The sequence below is a fragment of the Microcebus murinus genome, chromosome 12 (genome assembly GCF_040939455.1).
Source record: "Microcebus murinus isolate Inina chromosome 12, M.murinus_Inina_mat1.0, whole genome shotgun sequence".
Classification (NCBI taxonomy): Eukaryota; Metazoa; Chordata; class Mammalia; order Primates; family Cheirogaleidae; genus Microcebus; species Microcebus murinus.
In genome coordinates this window covers 23808688-23826980 of record NC_134115.1, presented here as the reverse complement: position 1 = coordinate 23826980, position 18293 = coordinate 23808688, and the positions used below count along the sequence as shown (strand labels likewise).

The window sequence follows — 18293 nt, the reverse complement described above, 5'->3', positions numbered from 1 at the left end:
GTTCTTTTGTACCCATTTCCTAGTTGGCAGGGCAGGAGTTTGATTTGTGTCACAGCCCAGGAGATATGAGGAGGTATGAATTTCTACCTCTGATATCTGGCTTTCAGTCTTCTATGAATGGTGCCTACAAATACTATTCCACTAAAGTTAATATTGAATGACCTTTAAATAGTTCACAGAGACCAATTATGTTTCCACATTTGAGCTATAACACATGCAACATCCCTCAAAATCATTTAATTATGACAAAATAAAGCAATTATAAAACAGCTTTCTTCCTTATCTTCATTACCTACCAGTCTTCCAAGATTATTACTTCTAGCATTATACAGAAGACTAGCTATTACAATGCAAGGAATTATTAATAAATAGGATTCAATCCACAGGTTTTAAGTACACACTGGCTTCAGCATATTTATTTCCCAGTGCAAATAGTATGAATTTTTTATGAATTACTTAATAAGAATTGAACGAATGAATGATATCCGGAGTCAACAGCCAACATGCACATCTACGAGATAAGCAAAGGCAGGCCAACTCATATTCCACCATTAATACATTCCCTGGGTTCCCAGTATGATTCAGACCTTCTGTCAAGCACTTTCACATGCCTTCCTTATACCACTCAATGAGTAGGTGTTACAATCTTATTTCAGAGATGGGCACCCTGAGACGCAGAAAAAGTTAAGTAACTCATCCAAGAATTTATAGCCAGATGTGCTAACTCAAAATCCAAGTTTCTTTCTTCAAATTTTTACTGAATTTATCTCATCGTAACTATAGCATCTCAGACTCTCCTCAGATTCTGACATGGTAGTTGGTGGGGGCGAGCAATCCAGAACACTCGTGTCTGGTGGTTCTGAGGAACATTCCAGGGGTCTTCAGTCCTGACAGCCCATTTGGAATCACTTCAGAAATGTTGAAAACTCCACATGCCTTGGCCCCACACCCAAGAAATCAGTGTGTGTAAGATGGGAATCCCTGGGCATCACTGTGTTTAAAGTCTCCAGGTTGTTGCAATGGGCACCACGGGGCTCAGCCCTGTCAGGCTGAGAATAACATTGACTGGGTTCCCCAGACTCCTCTACTCACCACTCCACCACCCCTTGCCCTTCATCCCCTGGAAAAGCAGTTCTACTATGATACAGGCCAGGAGAACGTGGAGATGTTCAAGAGAAGAGAGAAACAGAAAGGAAGGAGATCAAGAAACTATTTGCAATACAGCGTATTGTACTGTATTCAAGACTTTTGCTAAATGAGTAGATTATAGCTGCTCTTGCCATGGGGGGTGGGAAATGGGTAATTATGTGAGACCAAGGATATGTTCATTTGTTCCACTTATAGCAACCATTTGACTATACACAGTTTATATCTCCGTAACATCATGCTGTATATCCTAAATATACACAATAAAATTTGTTTTTAAAAAATATATTAAAAGAAAAAGAGAAGCCATTCGTGATAGTGGTTAGCAGAAAGAAATGGAGAGCTGTGGAAGGTGGTACAGAAGGTGAGGGGTGAAGAGAAAGATCTGAGGTTCCTCACTGAAGCCATTTACCAGCTCTCCACAAAGTTAAATAAAGCTAATACTTACATGAGCATTTTGCTCTTGTATGAAAAGCATGTTTTTCCTGTGGAAGTCAAAGCAATTTTTACATATTCCTATATTTTATTCTTCCTTGTGACAAGGGTTGAGGATCAGAAATTTCTGTTTGTGTGTCCCCATCATTCTTATTTTACAAGTGACAGCACCGAGGCACCATGGGAGAATGAAGTCACTCTAAACTTCAGGTTTAGGGCCATGCGAGGTTGCCTGATGTTAAACCCTCAAACTGGTTCCCGGATTTTGCTGCTGCTGCTGTGGCTCCCGTAAGGCGTTTGCACTGTTTTCTTTGACTGTAAAATTAATTACTCTATTAATTACTTCCCGGACCCAGTATTTGGGAGAACAGGAACAGAGTCATTCCTTTATGCAGTCCTTCATCATTGGACCTCAATAAGGGGCTCCAAAATCATTCGAGACAAACTCAACCTGAAGGGAATTTATGTTATATACTTTTATAGTCACAGGGATGACTCTAGTTCCACTCCATATGCACATCAGATCTGTTCCCAACAGGGCGAAAACAAAAGGGAGTTTATCTGTACAGTTTCGGGGAGGAGAATGATGTTTTTAAATTGCTGATTGCTATTAAGCAAATGCTGCATTCTTCAGCGAATAAGTAGTATCACAAAGAAAAACCAATATTCTCCCTCCCGCCTTCCTCGCCTGAGCAGCCTTTCACCCTTACTTAATGAAATGGAACCGTTGATGCCTTTAACCCCTCTTTCATTTAATCTCATTAATGCAGTCTGTTGGGATTGTAGTTGCGGGATAACATAGGGGCAGCCGTCAGACCTCGAGTGAAAAGTGTAAGATTTTGTTTCAGTTAGACTTTTAATTGCTACGTCAAAATGTGTGAGAACCAGCTCAAAACTAAAGCTGACGCCACTGGTGAGTTTTGCATTTTCTTCTCTTTTCTGACATTTAGAGGTGTGAGCCGTCCTCCAGGAGAGAAAGTAGGTATCTGATAAGCTCTCAGCAAAATAAATAGATAGCTAGGTGTGGGGACAATAAAATATTTTCTGGGCTCAGGAATGTATATAATAAACAAGTCACTCAGGCTTAATTTTATGCTGGAGAAGATATTTATATATACATAGTGTTATAGCCTGAGGTGAATTACCAAATGCATACGTTTTGAGATTAAATTCAAATAGTCATCTACCACATTGCACTAACACTAGGTTAACCATATGAACGTGCTTCTCACAATTTTGTAGCTTTGATTTTAGTTATTGGCATTGCTGTAGTTATAAGCATTTTACTTTTCTAGTTTTTTTTAAAATCCCTTTAGTGTATATGTGTGTGCGTGTGTGTATATATATACACACACATATAAAATATCAGATACTTTCTCATATATAACAAATCTATTTTCAAAAAAATCTATTTTCAAAAAAAATCTATTTGGTTGAATGATTATTAACAATGAGGTAAATTTTGTTTGAGTTTTACTTCTAAATTTTTTACAATTAAGTTAGTGCACAATTCCTCAGACATACATTGCCTCATAATACAGCCAGGTTTTTGAGCGTTCGTTTTAAAAATATTTCAGGGTAAAACGATTTATTGTCATTTCTTTACTGGTACTAGATAGTGATGAACAACAGTTGGAAATATTAAAATGTAAATTGATATAATTATTTGTTTCAAATAATGTAACCTTTGCAACTGTTCCAAAAAAGTTACTCATCAAACTTAAACTCCTTTAAATATATAAACTCAGAATTGCATCTTTCTACAATGCTTACAGCTTCCTGGTGCTTCTGTTTTTAAACAATTAGATATTGTTTCCATGTAATTACTCACTAACTTCAAAATATATGTATTTAAAGATTTTATTGGTATAATAAGCTATTATCGGCAGATTGCAGTTCTGACATCAATGGAGTCTTTAAGCAACCATTCATCCTTACTACTGACAGATTTACTCAGGATATTGTTGCTATTGTTGTTTAGAAATTAATAACATTGGACGTACTAACGTCTATGTACTTAATCCTCTTTGGGTTGAATCACAATTAGCAGAGGCTCACAGATGAACAGAAATATTTCTTTCTCTTCTGATTTGTTGTTAAAAAAACAAACAGGTTACCTTCTGTTGTAAAATTACATAAAACATACTGTTTGATTTTTAGGGGTTTATGCACACATCCATACACACACAACTCACTTTTTAAGTGAAAAAATATGAATAAATGGCTTTTTACGTTTTGCAAAGAGAATCAGATATTTTTCTTTTTCCCCTTAAATTTTCATGAAATTAAAAGGAATCTCCTAAATTAAAGCTGCAGCTTTTTTCTTTTTTTAAGTTAAGAATATTTGGTACTATGCTTAGGAATTTATGGTTTTCACCAATGTCTTTTTCCTCTAATATTTTCTCCAAAAAAATAAATATCTCTGCTTCTTTAAAAGTACTTCAGACCTCTAGAAGAAGAGGGGAACCCCTTTTTTCCTACCAATTCAATCCACCTGGTAGCATCAAAATGCCTATGGTACAAATTAATGTATAAGGAACACAACTAACAAACAGAACAAAACAAATATCTCCATTCAAATGTTATTATAGACTATCAAGCAATAGTTATGAATGTTCCACTTGCAGAAAAAACAGTTCAAAAGGACGAAATTGGTTAATATGGAATTTGAAAATCTTCCTATCTATTCTTACTACTTTTTGTGGCAATAATACAAAGCGATGCTGCCTCTGGGAATGAGAAGGGATATGGTCATCGTGTTCATACAACAACTTCACCAGCTTACATAAACACTGAATGAAGCTGTTAGGGATTACGTGCAGCATGCTGGATCTGATGAGCTCAAAAATAAGATCGCTCGGGTCCTATAATATTTAGGATTATGCGCGTAATCTCTTTAGAGAAAGTGTGCAGTATCAGCAGAACAGGCACTTCAGTCTTTAAGGGAGCTAGTCACTAACTCTACATTTGTTGGGTGGCTGAGCCTTTGCTGCAGTCCCACACTGGACACTAGCTTTTTGTGATGTTTAGCATAGGGTGACATTGTAAGAGCGAGCGTCTGGAGTGACATCCTAAATTATTATTTTACTCCGGAAATAATTTCTGGTGCAAATGAGAATACTTTCCTTTCAATTCTATATGTCTGCTTCTTTAAAAAAAAAAATATGTAAGCATGAACAAAACGCAAACATGCCTTTCTCTAACCTCTAGAGTCGTTTTTCCTAGAGATGGAATAAGAATTAAAATGGTCTCTTCTATTGTATGACTTCCTTTTATTTCAAGATTCGGTGTTGGATCAATGTAGGCTGAATTGCAACTTTGCTAAAACATAAATTATATAACAATGTAATTTTCAATATAGAAATTGACAATATGTTTAGCCCATCATAGCATTATCTATGTTTTAAGAAAACAAAAGGTCTTGTAGCTAACCAAAAAAAAAAAAAAAAAAAAAAATGAGTTTCTAAAACCTGAGTTCTTACTGAAAGATCACTGGTGTCATATTCTCTCTCTCTCTCTGTCTTTCTCATATGCACACTCACACAAACATGTAAATATCTCATGTATGTTCTGTAGTTTGCTTATATAAGTATTTGCTGCATCAGTGGCTAAAAGCACATTAAAAAACATAAGTGTCTGTAAACGTGAAAAGGTGACAAATAATACTACTGTTTAGTTTTTGGCTGCTCAGGCTAATTGTAAGACGTTACAAGCTAGTTGAATAAAATTATTATTAGATTAGGAAGATAAATGGTCATATAGTACTAACATTCTGATCTTACGTGGACATCATCTCAATGCAGGGCAATAATATACTCAAATACCTGACGAGAAGATATGATGTCACTTTTATTTTTTTACAAGGTTTCTTTTTTCAAGAACAAAGGCATTGAAATTGGATTCTAATTTCTGTATTTTAGAATACATCTTCCTTTTTTTTCTCTGCAGTCCTGGCGTGTCTCTTTTTTTAACACACTCAAGCGATTTAGTCTTTCTTTACCACCAACCAGAAAAAGACATGCTTTGCTTATTTTCAAACTCTCTGAACAAGTGCTGGGAACTTCAGGAATGATCTCTACTGCTTCTGTCAATGAAGAGAATGAAAAACAGTATTGTTTTCCTTCCACCCCAAACTTTAGCTACTGAGGTTTTTCTCTGTGTTGGGTGGGGGTGTGAGGTGTTTAATGAGTGTTCCAACCTTTGAATTGTCTGATTCTGAATATTTAATTTAATGGTTTTATTTTTGTATTTATTCAGCATGTCCTAGTATCATTCATTGGTCTTTTCAAGTCTTCTTGAAAACATTGTAGTATAGAAACTATATCTCAGAGCACAGTGAATAATAATACTAGGTTGAGCTATATGAAATTGCCAATATTGGCAATTTTTTGCACAAAAAGATGGCAATTTCATATGATTCAAATTAACATATGGTGACTGACTACAGATTAAAGCATGGTTGTTTGATAATTCCAGAAGCCTTCTGCTACTATTTACTTTAAATTTAACCCCATTAACTAGGTCCCCAAAATTTGTTTAAATACCTAATCTGGAATTTTTTTTTACTCTTGCTTTTGGATTTTCCTTTTTCAATTTTTAGCAACCAACTTTAAGGTTGCCCTTTCTCTACGTATTTAGTACTTGAAGCTTGCTCACTTTCCAAAACCCGGCTCAAAAGTCACCTCAGCACTAAACCTTCCTGCTTCCCTCAGTTGAAATTAACATCTTCTTCTCCTAGGTTCATTCAGTGGTCATCTGTCTATCCTGTATTCAAGTGATTTAGACATCTGTGGCTGTACAAGCATCATATTCATTTTAAAGACAGAAACTTGGTTTTGCATATATCTGTAGTCTCAAATAAACAGGTGCTTTCTGAATTGATTGTTTTTAAAGTACTTTTTATTTGTCTTTGCTGGGCTGTCTCAGATGATTCTCACTACCTCCAGCAAAAGAAGCACCTTAGTGCAATTCACTTTTTTTGAAAAATTAATAGACTTTTTAGAACAATTTTAGATTTACAGAATAATTGAGCAGTTAGTACACAGAGTTCCTTATACGTACCCACCCCTATTATTAGTTCTTTGCATTAGTATCGTATATTTGTTACAATAATGAACCAATATTGATACATTAAGTATAATCCACAGTTTACATTAATGTTCACTCTTTGTGTTGTACCATTCTATAGATTTTAGAAATGCATAAGAACATGTATCTGTTGTTACCGTATTGTACAGAATAGTTTCACACCATAACAATTCCCTGCATGTCACTTATTTATCCCACTCCCCCACCCCAAACACATGGCAACCACTGATTTCTTTATTGTCTCTATGGTTTTGCCTTTTCCAAAATGTTACACAGTTGGAATCCTGCTGGCTTCTTTCACTCAGTAATATGCATTGAAAGTTCTTCTATGTCTTTTCATGGCTTAATAGCTCTTTTTATATTGCCAAATAATATTCTATTGTACAGATGAACCACGCCATTCACCTATTGAGAGACATCTTGGTTGTTTCCAGTTGGGGCAATTATGAATAAAGTTGCCATAAGCATTCTTGTGTATTGTACAGATGAACCATGCCATTCACCTATTGAGGGACATCTTGGTTGTTTCCAGTTGGGCCAATTATGAATAAAGTTGCCACAAGCATTCTTGTGCAGGTTATTGTGTGGACATAAGTTTTCAACTCAGGTGCTAAATACCTAGGCGCACAATTGCTGGGTCGTATGATAAGACTATGCTTAGCTTTGTAAGAAACTGTCAAACTGTTTGCCAAGGTGGTGTACCATTTTGCATCCCCACCAGCAACAAACAAGTGTTCCTTTTGCTCTGCATCATCTCCAGCGTTTGGTATTGTCAGATTTTTAGATTATATCCTTCCTAATAGGCATGTAGTGGCACCTCATTGTTTTTAATTTGTCATTCCCTAATGATACATGACATTCAGCATCTTTTCATATGCTTGTTTTTTCATTCATATAACTTCTTGAAGTATCTATTCAGATCTTTTGCCCCTTTTTTGGATTTTAAAAGTTCTTTGTATATTTTGGATTCAGATCCTTTGCCCCTTTTTTGGATTTTAAGAGTTCTTTGCATATTTTGGATACAAGTCCTTTATCTGAGATGTGTTTAATCATATTTTCTCTCAGTCTGTAACTTGCCTCTTCATTTTCTTAATGCACTTTGATTTTTAACATAGAAAAGTGGCATTTCTTTTTCATTCTCTGAAAAGAAGTTTTTTGCTATGCTTGAATTATTCTCCAGGGAAGACATTCTACCTGATCATTCTGAATCATGTCTGGAACCAGGTTTGCGGAGTGCTGTCATCCCTCCCCTTCAGCAAAAGTATACTACATAAACATGAGCTTCCTGATGAAGGTTTCAGCTAAACGTAGACTAGAGAAAGGGTTCCAAAATTATCAAGGAACTAAAGACAGACAAGTTTTATCCATCAAAGCAAGATAATTGCTTTTTCTTTTTTTCAGAACTGGAAAAATTAGCTATCAAGTAGAGTATATCTCTTCTTTATATATTTTGAATATAAATAGATAGATAAATAAAGATATTGTTCTTTTTATAGAGAGTTGGAGTTTAGGGGCAGGACATACTGAAAGGTAAATTGTAGAATGTGTTCCCTTTGTCTCTTCCAGAACTTCCAGAACTTCTCAAACTTTACTGTGTATATGAATCACAAAAATATCGTTACGATGCAGATTCTGATTATGTAGGCCTAGGATAGAACGTAAGTGCCTGCCTTTCTATCAGGCACCCAGGAAATGCCAGTGCTGCTGGTCAGGGACCACACTTGGATTTAGCACGTCTCAGGACAGCATTGCTAGAACAGATGAGAGCAATGCCGTGAGTATCCGTCATGGCGACTGAGCTCTGTGCTAACTGATCTGCCTCAGTGAGATGGGACAGCTTTTCAAACGTTGCATTTCCAAAACTACCATGGGTAGCTAAAACGAGTTCATCTCTTGCTTTCTAAAATTACTTGACTTGCTTACCTCCGCCAAAAGGGGTAAACTTTGTGCAATTTGATTTTTGAAATATGAAAATAGTACTTTTTAAAAATCTTCTCAAGAAAGCCTTTGTCAGAACTGATTGTCCAGAGAAGAAGCAAGCACCCCCAAGAGTGAGTCTACAGAAGAAGGAGGAGTCCCTACCAAGCCGTGCTAGAATGCGAAGGAAATGTGGGTGCAGCTCACAATCATTATTAAATCTGCAAAGGAAGCCTGGTACACTGAGTGTTAATTACAAGATGTTTCTGGAATGTGCTGGCTACTCTTTCTTCTGCCTTGTGTTCTCTTTTTTTAATCCCTTCAGTTACCCTACTACTTTTATAAACAAAAGGCAATGTCTAAAAGGCAGGAGCAGAAACTACTTTTCCAGAATCCTGTGAAGTTTTTACCTTAATGCCACGGAAATTTAAAATTCTATCGGCTCTTGGAGTAGCCACAACTGTGATTACCTGGACATCATAGAACAGTGCTGAGCTCATTAAAAAGCAAATTCTGATTCAGCTGGTCTTGAGTGAGTCTTGGTAGTCTGCATCTTTAACGAGGTCCCAGATGATGCCAATGCCACTGGTCTACAGTGGTCTGAGTGGTCACAGAAGACATTATTCTCAACCTATTAATCCATTATAATTAAAATGTTGACAGGACAAAATGTATTTAATGGGAATTAATTCATAAATTATGAGCTTAAAACCACTACAACTTATAAAAGTGATTTACTTTGCTTACAAGGGGAGCATTTAACTTATTATCAGTAATTGCCTTTAATGATTATACTAATTGCTGTCATTGTGATGTGTTGGTCTCATTTTCTGTTGTTTCGGTCCTCTGGGGAGTTAGAGTGGGCAAGGAACTCAGCAGACGTAAATGCTCATATGTAAAAGATAAATCAGCCTCCTTTGTGATAATCCTACAAATTATGCCATTGGAAAAAATCTTTTTGTCATTGTCCTACGGTAGTTATTTTTTCTTAATCTAGCTTCCAGTGATAAATAATATAGGGAATTATAATAATATAAAGCTTAATGTATCTTTAAGTCATTTAGGAGCTATCAACTGAATGGAACAGAGAGAGGCTCACACAGTACACCACCCAGAGTATTACAGAGAAGAATTTTAGAAAACAGAGAGGCCCCAGATGCTAGTACATGTGAGAGCGTTACAGTAGAAATTAGAGCACACCGAATTTCATGCATTATATTGTATATTTAGGTAGGAAGCTGGCGTCAGATTGCACTCTGCACTAATGAGATACAAGTGAGCACAATCCCAATGCAAAGTCAGGAATCTTTTAGAATCACCAACCCCTAGTATCATTCAGGGACCAAAGTTCAAGGCTTTTATGTTTGTCCCCTGAGGGCCTCATTTTTTCATGCTTCCATCCCACCCCAACCTCAGGGCTAATATCTGATCAATCACAGTTGCAGTGGAACCGGGTCCCAGGAATACCTGCTTCATCATAGGATTTTGGGTTTTGTTGTTCTGTGACATCAGAAGATTTTGTACCTAAAAGAGATAGATATTTATCAGTCTGCCAGTGAGAGAGGGAAAAAGTACAAACAGATATTTTAATTTGGATTTACCACAGATGGTAGATGAGATACAATTTGGGTAGATGAGATACAACTTGGGCTACTGAGACCATCTGCAAAAGGATTTTTAACCAAAATAGTCATCTTTATTGGAAATTTCTACATGTGTAAATTGTGCTTTACTCAGACATTAAGAGATTTAATTGCACTGCCCACTTTTAGCATAACTGTAAAATTATGGAAAACAGAAACTGACAGGCAAGCCTAGTGTCCAGGAATGTGGCCTGTGTCTAGGAACACAGTGTCCAGTGTCCAGAAATCATAGCCTGGGCAGATGCTTCTTATTCCCATCAAGGCAAAAACAAAAATAAAAGCAGAAAACAAAGTGCTGCAAGGATAGCCCCAAACCCAAAGTCAAGAAAGATGGAAGGAATTACTGGTCACTCTTTAATATTTTCAGATCTGTCCTTTCAATCGTTTTTTTGTTTTTTTTTTTCACAGTTGTAGGTGGTTTATACAGTAGATAGAATTCCTAGCTAATAACTTGACTAATTGAAGTCCCAGTAGGATCCTTATCATATCATATCAGAGTCACCCGGGGGCCTTTTCCAAAATATTCCCACAGTCTCTGATTTCTTCTCTTCACCCCAAATATGAAAAATCAGGATTGCTTAAAGCCTTTTTTAATAAAAGGGAATATGTCCGATCTCTTGGTTGTACTGAAAGAAAAAAAAAAACTTTAGGGCCACTGCTTTCAGGAATTATAAAAATTCTTCTTTAGGCACCGTAGAAAACAAAAAAGGAGTATGACCTTGTCCCAGTCCTCCATGGATTTAAAATGCCCAGAATATAAAAATGGCCGAGTTGAGTTGCAAGAGTTGGAATGGCAGGTGCCGGGAACCACAGAAGCATGCACAGTAAAAATGTTCCCTCCCACCAGAAAGTGCTTGAAAGTTCCATTATTACTGCCATTCCTGATGGATGTTTTTAAGAGTTAAAGGATTTTGATGCATCCAAGTGATGCATTTTCTAGTTAACTCATTAGCCTGGATCAGTTTATGTAATCTTAACACTTGTCATCACCGGCGGGGTGTTCTGAGGAAAAAGAGCAAAAAATGTGTACTTTCCATGAAGCAGGAAAAATTGAAAACATGGTGGATTTGTGCAAAGTTATGGCAAGGAAGGGATCTTTAGGGGATTCTGGGGGAGAGAGAATTGTCATCTTCAAAGAGGGAGACAAGTTTTGACTACTTCATAATTGTTGATTAGGATCTGCATGTCAAGTCATGGGATAGTAAGTTAATTGTACTTCATACATTGTTCTAATATAAAGTAAAGCCTCAAATTATTTTAAATCTTTCATGACACTCTTTAACACTGTGAGAATATTGTTTTTAGAAAAACCTATATAGCATTGCTTTTATAAACAAAAAAACTAATTGGCAAATAAAATGTTAACAATAGTGTCCACAGAGAATTGCCAATAGAAAAATATAAGTAAGAGAAATATATAGGAAATTGGGGGATAAAAAGGAACAAATTTTAGGACATTTCAGTTCCTCTAAGTTCAGCTCCCAGAGAATGCTATTATTGGATAATTCCATGACTCAAGCAAAAGTACAAAAGCCAAAGTCTTTCCTCAGTTTCCTTCAGTCACTTTCTTTGTCACAGCTGGGTAAGATCCAAGCCACCAAATCCTCCCAAGATCTTCAGTTCGAAACCATAACAAATAGCATGTCACTAGATCTGTATTCACTGCAAGACAATTCCACAAGAAGCTATGCCTGGTATAACAGCAAGACATTTAGAAATGGCAAATATTGGAGCAATAATGTGATCTATTGTTCTAATCAGATTCAGAAACACTGTGTCTTGAAGATATGCCTTATAAAATACATAGTATAAACTATAAAGTTGTAGCTCAGAAGCAGTTTATTTTTCCAAATGAACGAAAAGGAAGAAAATCAGTACTTTAAAAGGATTTAAATTTATCTTCACCTTTAAGAAACCTCAGCTGATTTATTCTGTCACAATAAGTAAAAATGATCATAGGGTTTCCAAACCAATAACCCCTTCCCACACACAGCAACACACATATACCCTTTAAGTTACTTTTTCTCTTTTAAAATGCTGTTAAAATGTTTATGGTTCTTCAGGAGTACATGTTTTTGAGCCAGGATTATAAATATGTATAAATATGCAGATACTCTATTGAATGTTCCTTATCTCATTTGTATTTCCAAAGTTGTGTAAGATAACCTTTGTGGCTTTCAAAAACATCTTCTCATACCCCAGGGGGCAAATTACCTCTATTTTCATTTCCTTTAAAGTTAGATCATTTTATAATTAAGAACTTATTGAAGCAGATTCTCCCCACGTGTAAGCTACTCCCTGGGGAGTAATTTATGCAAAGAGAATCTCTGACTTATATCATATAAGCTAAAAACTATACAATGTATACCTGGGATTTTTAGTCAAATTTGTAATTATTATAAACAATCCACTACTTTAGAAAACCCTCGTAGTACAAATAATTTATAAGCATGATATATCAGGTTATTTTAAAATGGCAAGATAATTAACAAAGGAATAATGATGTGGCTTGTCCAAAAACGCTTTAGGAAACCCAGTTGATGAGGAGGAGAAGGAGGAGGAAGATGATAAAGACTGATCTTCTAGCTCTGTACTATTTACAAGGCACTTTTACGTAAAATATCCATTTGATTCTCAAAAATCTGTAAATTTGTTAGCTAAGCTTTATAAACCAGAAAACACAAGATCAGAGATTTTATCTTGACCATAGCTCAAATCGTTAACAGACTAAAGACTGGAGTTCAGGAGGACAGAATAGAATGACATCAAATCTTGTGTTTTTCCCCATCACAAAATCTTGAAAACAATTACTAGTTTGTATAATCTGAAAACTAAAAGAATCAGAAGCAAGTAGAAATACATACTTACTCTAGTAAGTATTTTAGGTAACTTTGTGTCTTCTGATGTTTTTATCATTAGTTCTTGGAATAATATAGGATTTCAAAATTGTAGTCTTATTTTGTTTTTGTGTGTCTCAGAGAATGGGCTACTGAACAAAGTAGCAGGAAATGCGGCTAATTTCTGGTTGTCCCTTCTCAAATCAACTCAAAAGCATCATTAACAACCTGGATCCTCAGTTTTTTCATATGAAAACTAGGGACACAACACTGAATGTTGTGCTTACAAAGATGATTTACAGTTTCTGTGAAATATTTAATTTGAAAATTTTAATGTGCTACCCTAAAACTAAGTATTGTCTTTTTTAAAAATGTAAAACAATAAGAAGAGGGTAATGTCTTGCATTTATTTGTTTTGTATATTCAAGAGTGAGAAACTTGCAGAAAAACATCCAAGTGACAGATTGATGTACAAAGCATTTTAAAGTATATTTTACATAATTATTTTAAATTGGGAGAGGAAATAGCAGATCTTCATAGTGTGTATAATTTTAACAACTCTTAGAATACTATCAGAGACATAGGAATCACTACATTCTAAATAAATTTTATCTCATAGCCTCGATGCTGATGGTTTAAAATTATCTTTCCAAGAGGTCATCACATATACATATACGAGACATGTCACCAAACATGCAAACTAGAAATACCATGCCCCACCATATTCCACAAAATCCTTACCAATGTCCCCAATTTTGTCAAACCTACTACTTTATCTCACCTTCAAGGCTAATAAGCTAGAAATCACCTTCAATTCTTCATCAGTTTTCACCTCTATACTCTTTTTTCATCATATAATCTTGCTTCTGGTTTTGAATCTTTCTATTTGTTTCTTCCTCTGCATTTATCCTGCCACCGATGTAATCCATGCTTTGATCTCCTGTTACCCAAGTTAGGAATAACCTTTAGTTGGTCTTTTGCTTGTCTCTGGTTAACCTGCCAAACTCACCTCTCTAACCCAAGCTACCACTTTCAACCTTTCCTCACCCTGTTCACTTCATTGATTCCTTATGGACATTGGGATTAGGTGAAAACTCTTCTGCTTAACCCCCGGAGCTCCGCAACCTGGCATCACCCCTGTAACCAACCATCTCACCTACATTTACATTATAGCCAAGTTACCTCTTCAGTGTTCACAAACCACAATCATCCCAGACCTCCAATCTTTTTCCATTCACTTCTGCTTGCAGAAATGCCCTTTGCCTTTCCCTTCAGCCGAACCAAATCCCACACGATGTTTAAAAGCAACAAAAATGACTTTATCTCCAGTGAAACTATTGACAGTTCATACTTAACACCCATATAATTAATCATTTTGTCTCTGATTTCTCGAAACATCAATTTTGTTTTATTAATTAGATTATTGGTATAATTATCATATCTTACCCTGCGTCAACAGCCTTCATTATCTTAATGGACATATGCAGCATGCTCGATAAATATTGGACTGATTCATTATTGGCAATTTCACAACATTCACACGCCATATACATTATGTGGCAACATCCAGCCATATAATATATAAAAGCTACCATGCACTTCCTCCCTAGTTGTGGTTTATTTACTTATTTAAATATTATTGAGATAAGGCCATGTGAAAGCTCTCAGTGACTTAATGTTTTAAGTGCAAAATAAGAAAACTAAAGCCATGGGTTCAGGGATTTTTGAGTCACACTATTTTTTTTTTAATGTTAAACGTTTAAAACATTTTTCTTTTATATTTTAGAGACAGGGTTTTGCTCTTGTCACCCAGGCTGAAGTGCAGTGGCATGATCATAACTCACTGAAGCCTGGAACTCTTGGGCTCAAAGAGATCCTCCCGCCTCAGCCTCCCGAGTAGCTGGGATTAGAGGCGGGCACTGAGCCTCTTGCAAGGCACACAGGAGAGAACAGTGAAGGCAAGAGTTTAAAACTTCTGGTCTCTGGTTATTGTTTTTAAGGTTGAGAAAAGCAAGAGAACAATGGCAGACGGATGTCCTTTCCCTTAGAAACAGCTTAAGAAGGCCATTCAAATAGTAATGGACGAGACCCCGCACCTCTACTTCCAAACGCAAACCCCAGGGCAGAGACAGACAGATGTGGAAGGAAGAAAACAACGTTGTAAACTCAAAATGTCTGTATTTTCCTTTCAGCACAAATTGAAGTGATACCATGCAAAATTTGTGGCGATAAGTCCTCTGGGATCCACTACGGAGTCATCACGTGTGAAGGCTGCAAGGTAGGGGACTTTCATACCGCCCTGCTCTGTATTGCCTCCGGCTCTGTGCACTGCGCAAGGCTCGTGGAGGCACCTTTTTAAAGAAATCTTGCTGAAGGGTTCTTGTGCCTGCTGCTGACATTCAGAAATTCTTGCTTGGTGGGTGGGACAGTTGATTTTCTGGTCTTTTGTCTTTTACCTTTTTGTTATTGTCTACCTGGTCTGCAGCTCCTTTACAAATGGATTCTTATTCGAAAGCTTGAATTATTCACATTTACAGAGATTTAAACACTGACTCTTTTGCTGTTTTGGCAATACTGTCTCCAGTAAACTCCAGGGCATTTATTACTGTATGGAAAAAAAAAAAACTAAAGGTTAAAATAAAGCTTATAAACAAATGGGCTTGTATTTATCTATCTCCTTGAGAAAGAGAAAATCAAAGTAATAGCTGCAATATGCATATGGCCATGCTTCATTCTCACATTCCAGAAAAAAAAAAAAAAAGAAAGAAAATCAGAAGCATGGCATGTTAGAAGTGGATGAGATAATCTCTAAATCAATTAAAAATCGTCTGCCCAACCTCTTCATTTTTTGATGAGGTCCTGAGGTATAAATAAGATGATGCCATTTGACCAACATCGCTGATCCAAATAGGAAAGAACAGAGCATGCACGGCCAAAAACAGGGATCGTTCAGTCTCAGCCCAACAGTCCCTTCCACAAAAGATTCCACCAGTCCTTCCTATGACAAACCAATTCCTAGGAGCAAGTTTCTTCTTATATGCAGAGCTAGGGAAATAGCAGTTAACATAGACCTAACCTGAAATAAGAGAAATTTGAAATTTAAGAGTGAGTTTTTTAAATTAATCCTTAGAAGGAAAGAAAGGGTGGGAAACAAAACAGCAAGGAGAAATCAAAAGAGTTCTACAACTAACATTACAGGGCCATGTGTAACCAGAACAAATAAAATTCAGAGACAGTCTGGGAGGGAAACGGTGATATACTGGCAGAGTCATTGGCAAGAGTGATTATATTTTTGATCAAAGACAAAAGCAAAGAGTTATTAATTTAAGGTCAGTAAACTGAAGGAGATGTAGTCCAGTCATAGATTTGAAGATACAGCCTTAATCTTAACAGACTTTCAAATAGAAAGGAAACAAAACATACTGTAACTGTCAAATAGTGGTGCTGCATGAAAAATTGACAGTCTTTTCATAGTAGTCTCAAAAATGTGTGATTTCTGGAATTGAAAATGGAGGGAAGAAAAGAAAAGTAAATAAATGAGAATAAAGTGGGAGAGGGAGGAAGGTGGGGGATAATATTAACGTACTAACCTGTCAACATACTGATCTGCTTTAGAGATGATTAGTGATAATCCACATGTGAACATCATGGGATGTTCCTTGCGTTCTTTTCCTCTGCAGACCTATAATTAAGAATTGCATCTTGTCCACCTTAATGCAAGTTTTTCAACTCATCTAGAAGAAACAATAAAGCAAAATTATAACTTGGCAATTTTTTACCCTCCTTAAATAAGTTATTACTTCCTCTGGGCACATAGACAAATAGTTTTCTTCATAAACAATAATAATTTTGGAATCACAACTATCTCCCTTGAAAGCAATTCTATCATTCTGTTGGCTTGTTGTGTAATTTGAAGAGCTCTGGTTTAGCTTACATAATATCCACTAAAAGTGTTTCTTAGATCAGTGTCAAAATGGAGATATTTGGCATTTCATGGTATAAGCTCCATTTGGAAAATGTCTGATTTCAAAATATGGGGATATGTTCATGTTAAGGAGAAAAACACTTTAAACAGTAATTTCCAAGAGATTTAACTGCTGCACACATATAATCCAACAGGCCAATAGCCAGAAACAACTGTCATCTTTTCTATTTAAAGAAAGAATCCACAGTCAAAGAAAGTATGCTGTTATGAAGCATACTCTGAGTTTTTAGTCAAAATGACACTGTATACCACACTATTATTTTTTTTAATCCATGGAAAAACCCACATTTGTGGATATGCTACATTTTTGTCCAAACAGAAAACTCAAGAAATTCTGTTCAGAATTAGATGACAGTATCAGCCCATTCAGTACCAACCTCTGAGTTTTCATTATACTGTTTTCAAGTCAACATAAACAACCCATTTTTAAATAACATCAATTCAGCTCGTGCACTTATTCAAATTCCTATTCATTCAATAAAATTTGGAACAGAATCTCTTTTTCATGCCAAAAACCTCATTTGCAATAATGAGCAACAGATAAGCAAGAAATGCTTCGTAATTAATGTCAAATTGGCCTTAAATTAGGGATGTAGCTGTGACTTCAGAAAAGTCTTCTCTGTCAGTTTTTTCGCTAAATGGCATGAGAGTATCCAAAGATAAAAACCACACAATTCTTTCTTAAAATGTAAATTTCAAGTCATCTTTAATCAAGACCGACAGGCTGAGGTTATGCTTTCTGACAGTTTTCATGGTATATGAAGTGCATCATTTCAATCCCTGGGGGCTTATTTGTGATCTCTGTTTTAAGGGGTTCCATGAATTCTGTCAAACTGGACAATCAGACATTTCACGGTGCCATCACCCGTTCGTTAAATAAAGAATACGTGTGAGCCAGGCGTGGTGGCTCACGCCTATAATCCTAGCACTCTGGGAGGCTGAGGCGGGCGGATTGCTCGAGGTCAGGAGTTCGAGACCAGCCTGACCAAGAGCAAGACCCCGTCTCTACTATAAATAGAAAGAAATTAATTGGCCAACTAATAAATATAGAAAAAATTAGCCGGGCATGGTGGCACATGCTTGTAAGTCCCAGCTACTCGGGAGGCTGAGGCAGGAGGATCGCTTGAGCCCAGGAGACTGAGGTTGCTGTAAGTTAGGCTGACGCCATGGCACTCACTTTAGCCTGGGCAACAAAGTGAGACTCTGTCTCAAAAAAAAGAATACGTGTGGCTATACAGAGAT

General features: G+C 36.3%; 1 protein-coding gene across 2 annotated transcripts in view; it reads left to right on the top strand.

Annotated features, from left to right (window-relative positions):
• RORB (RAR related orphan receptor B) overlaps positions 1–18293 on the top strand; it is a 188547-nt gene that overhangs the window by 112397 nt on the left and 57857 nt on the right. The window contains exons 1-2 of one of the 2 annotated variants that reach the window (XM_076008626.1): positions 2159–2494; positions 15259–15344. In XM_076008626.1, the coding sequence (XP_075864741.1) occupies positions 2455–2494; positions 15259–15344 (126 nt within the window). In that variant the 5' untranslated portion in view covers positions 2159–2454. Of the gene's footprint in view, positions 1–2158; positions 2495–15258; positions 15345–18293 lie in introns of those variants that run through there. The other variant, XM_012759802.2, reaches the window with a different exon arrangement.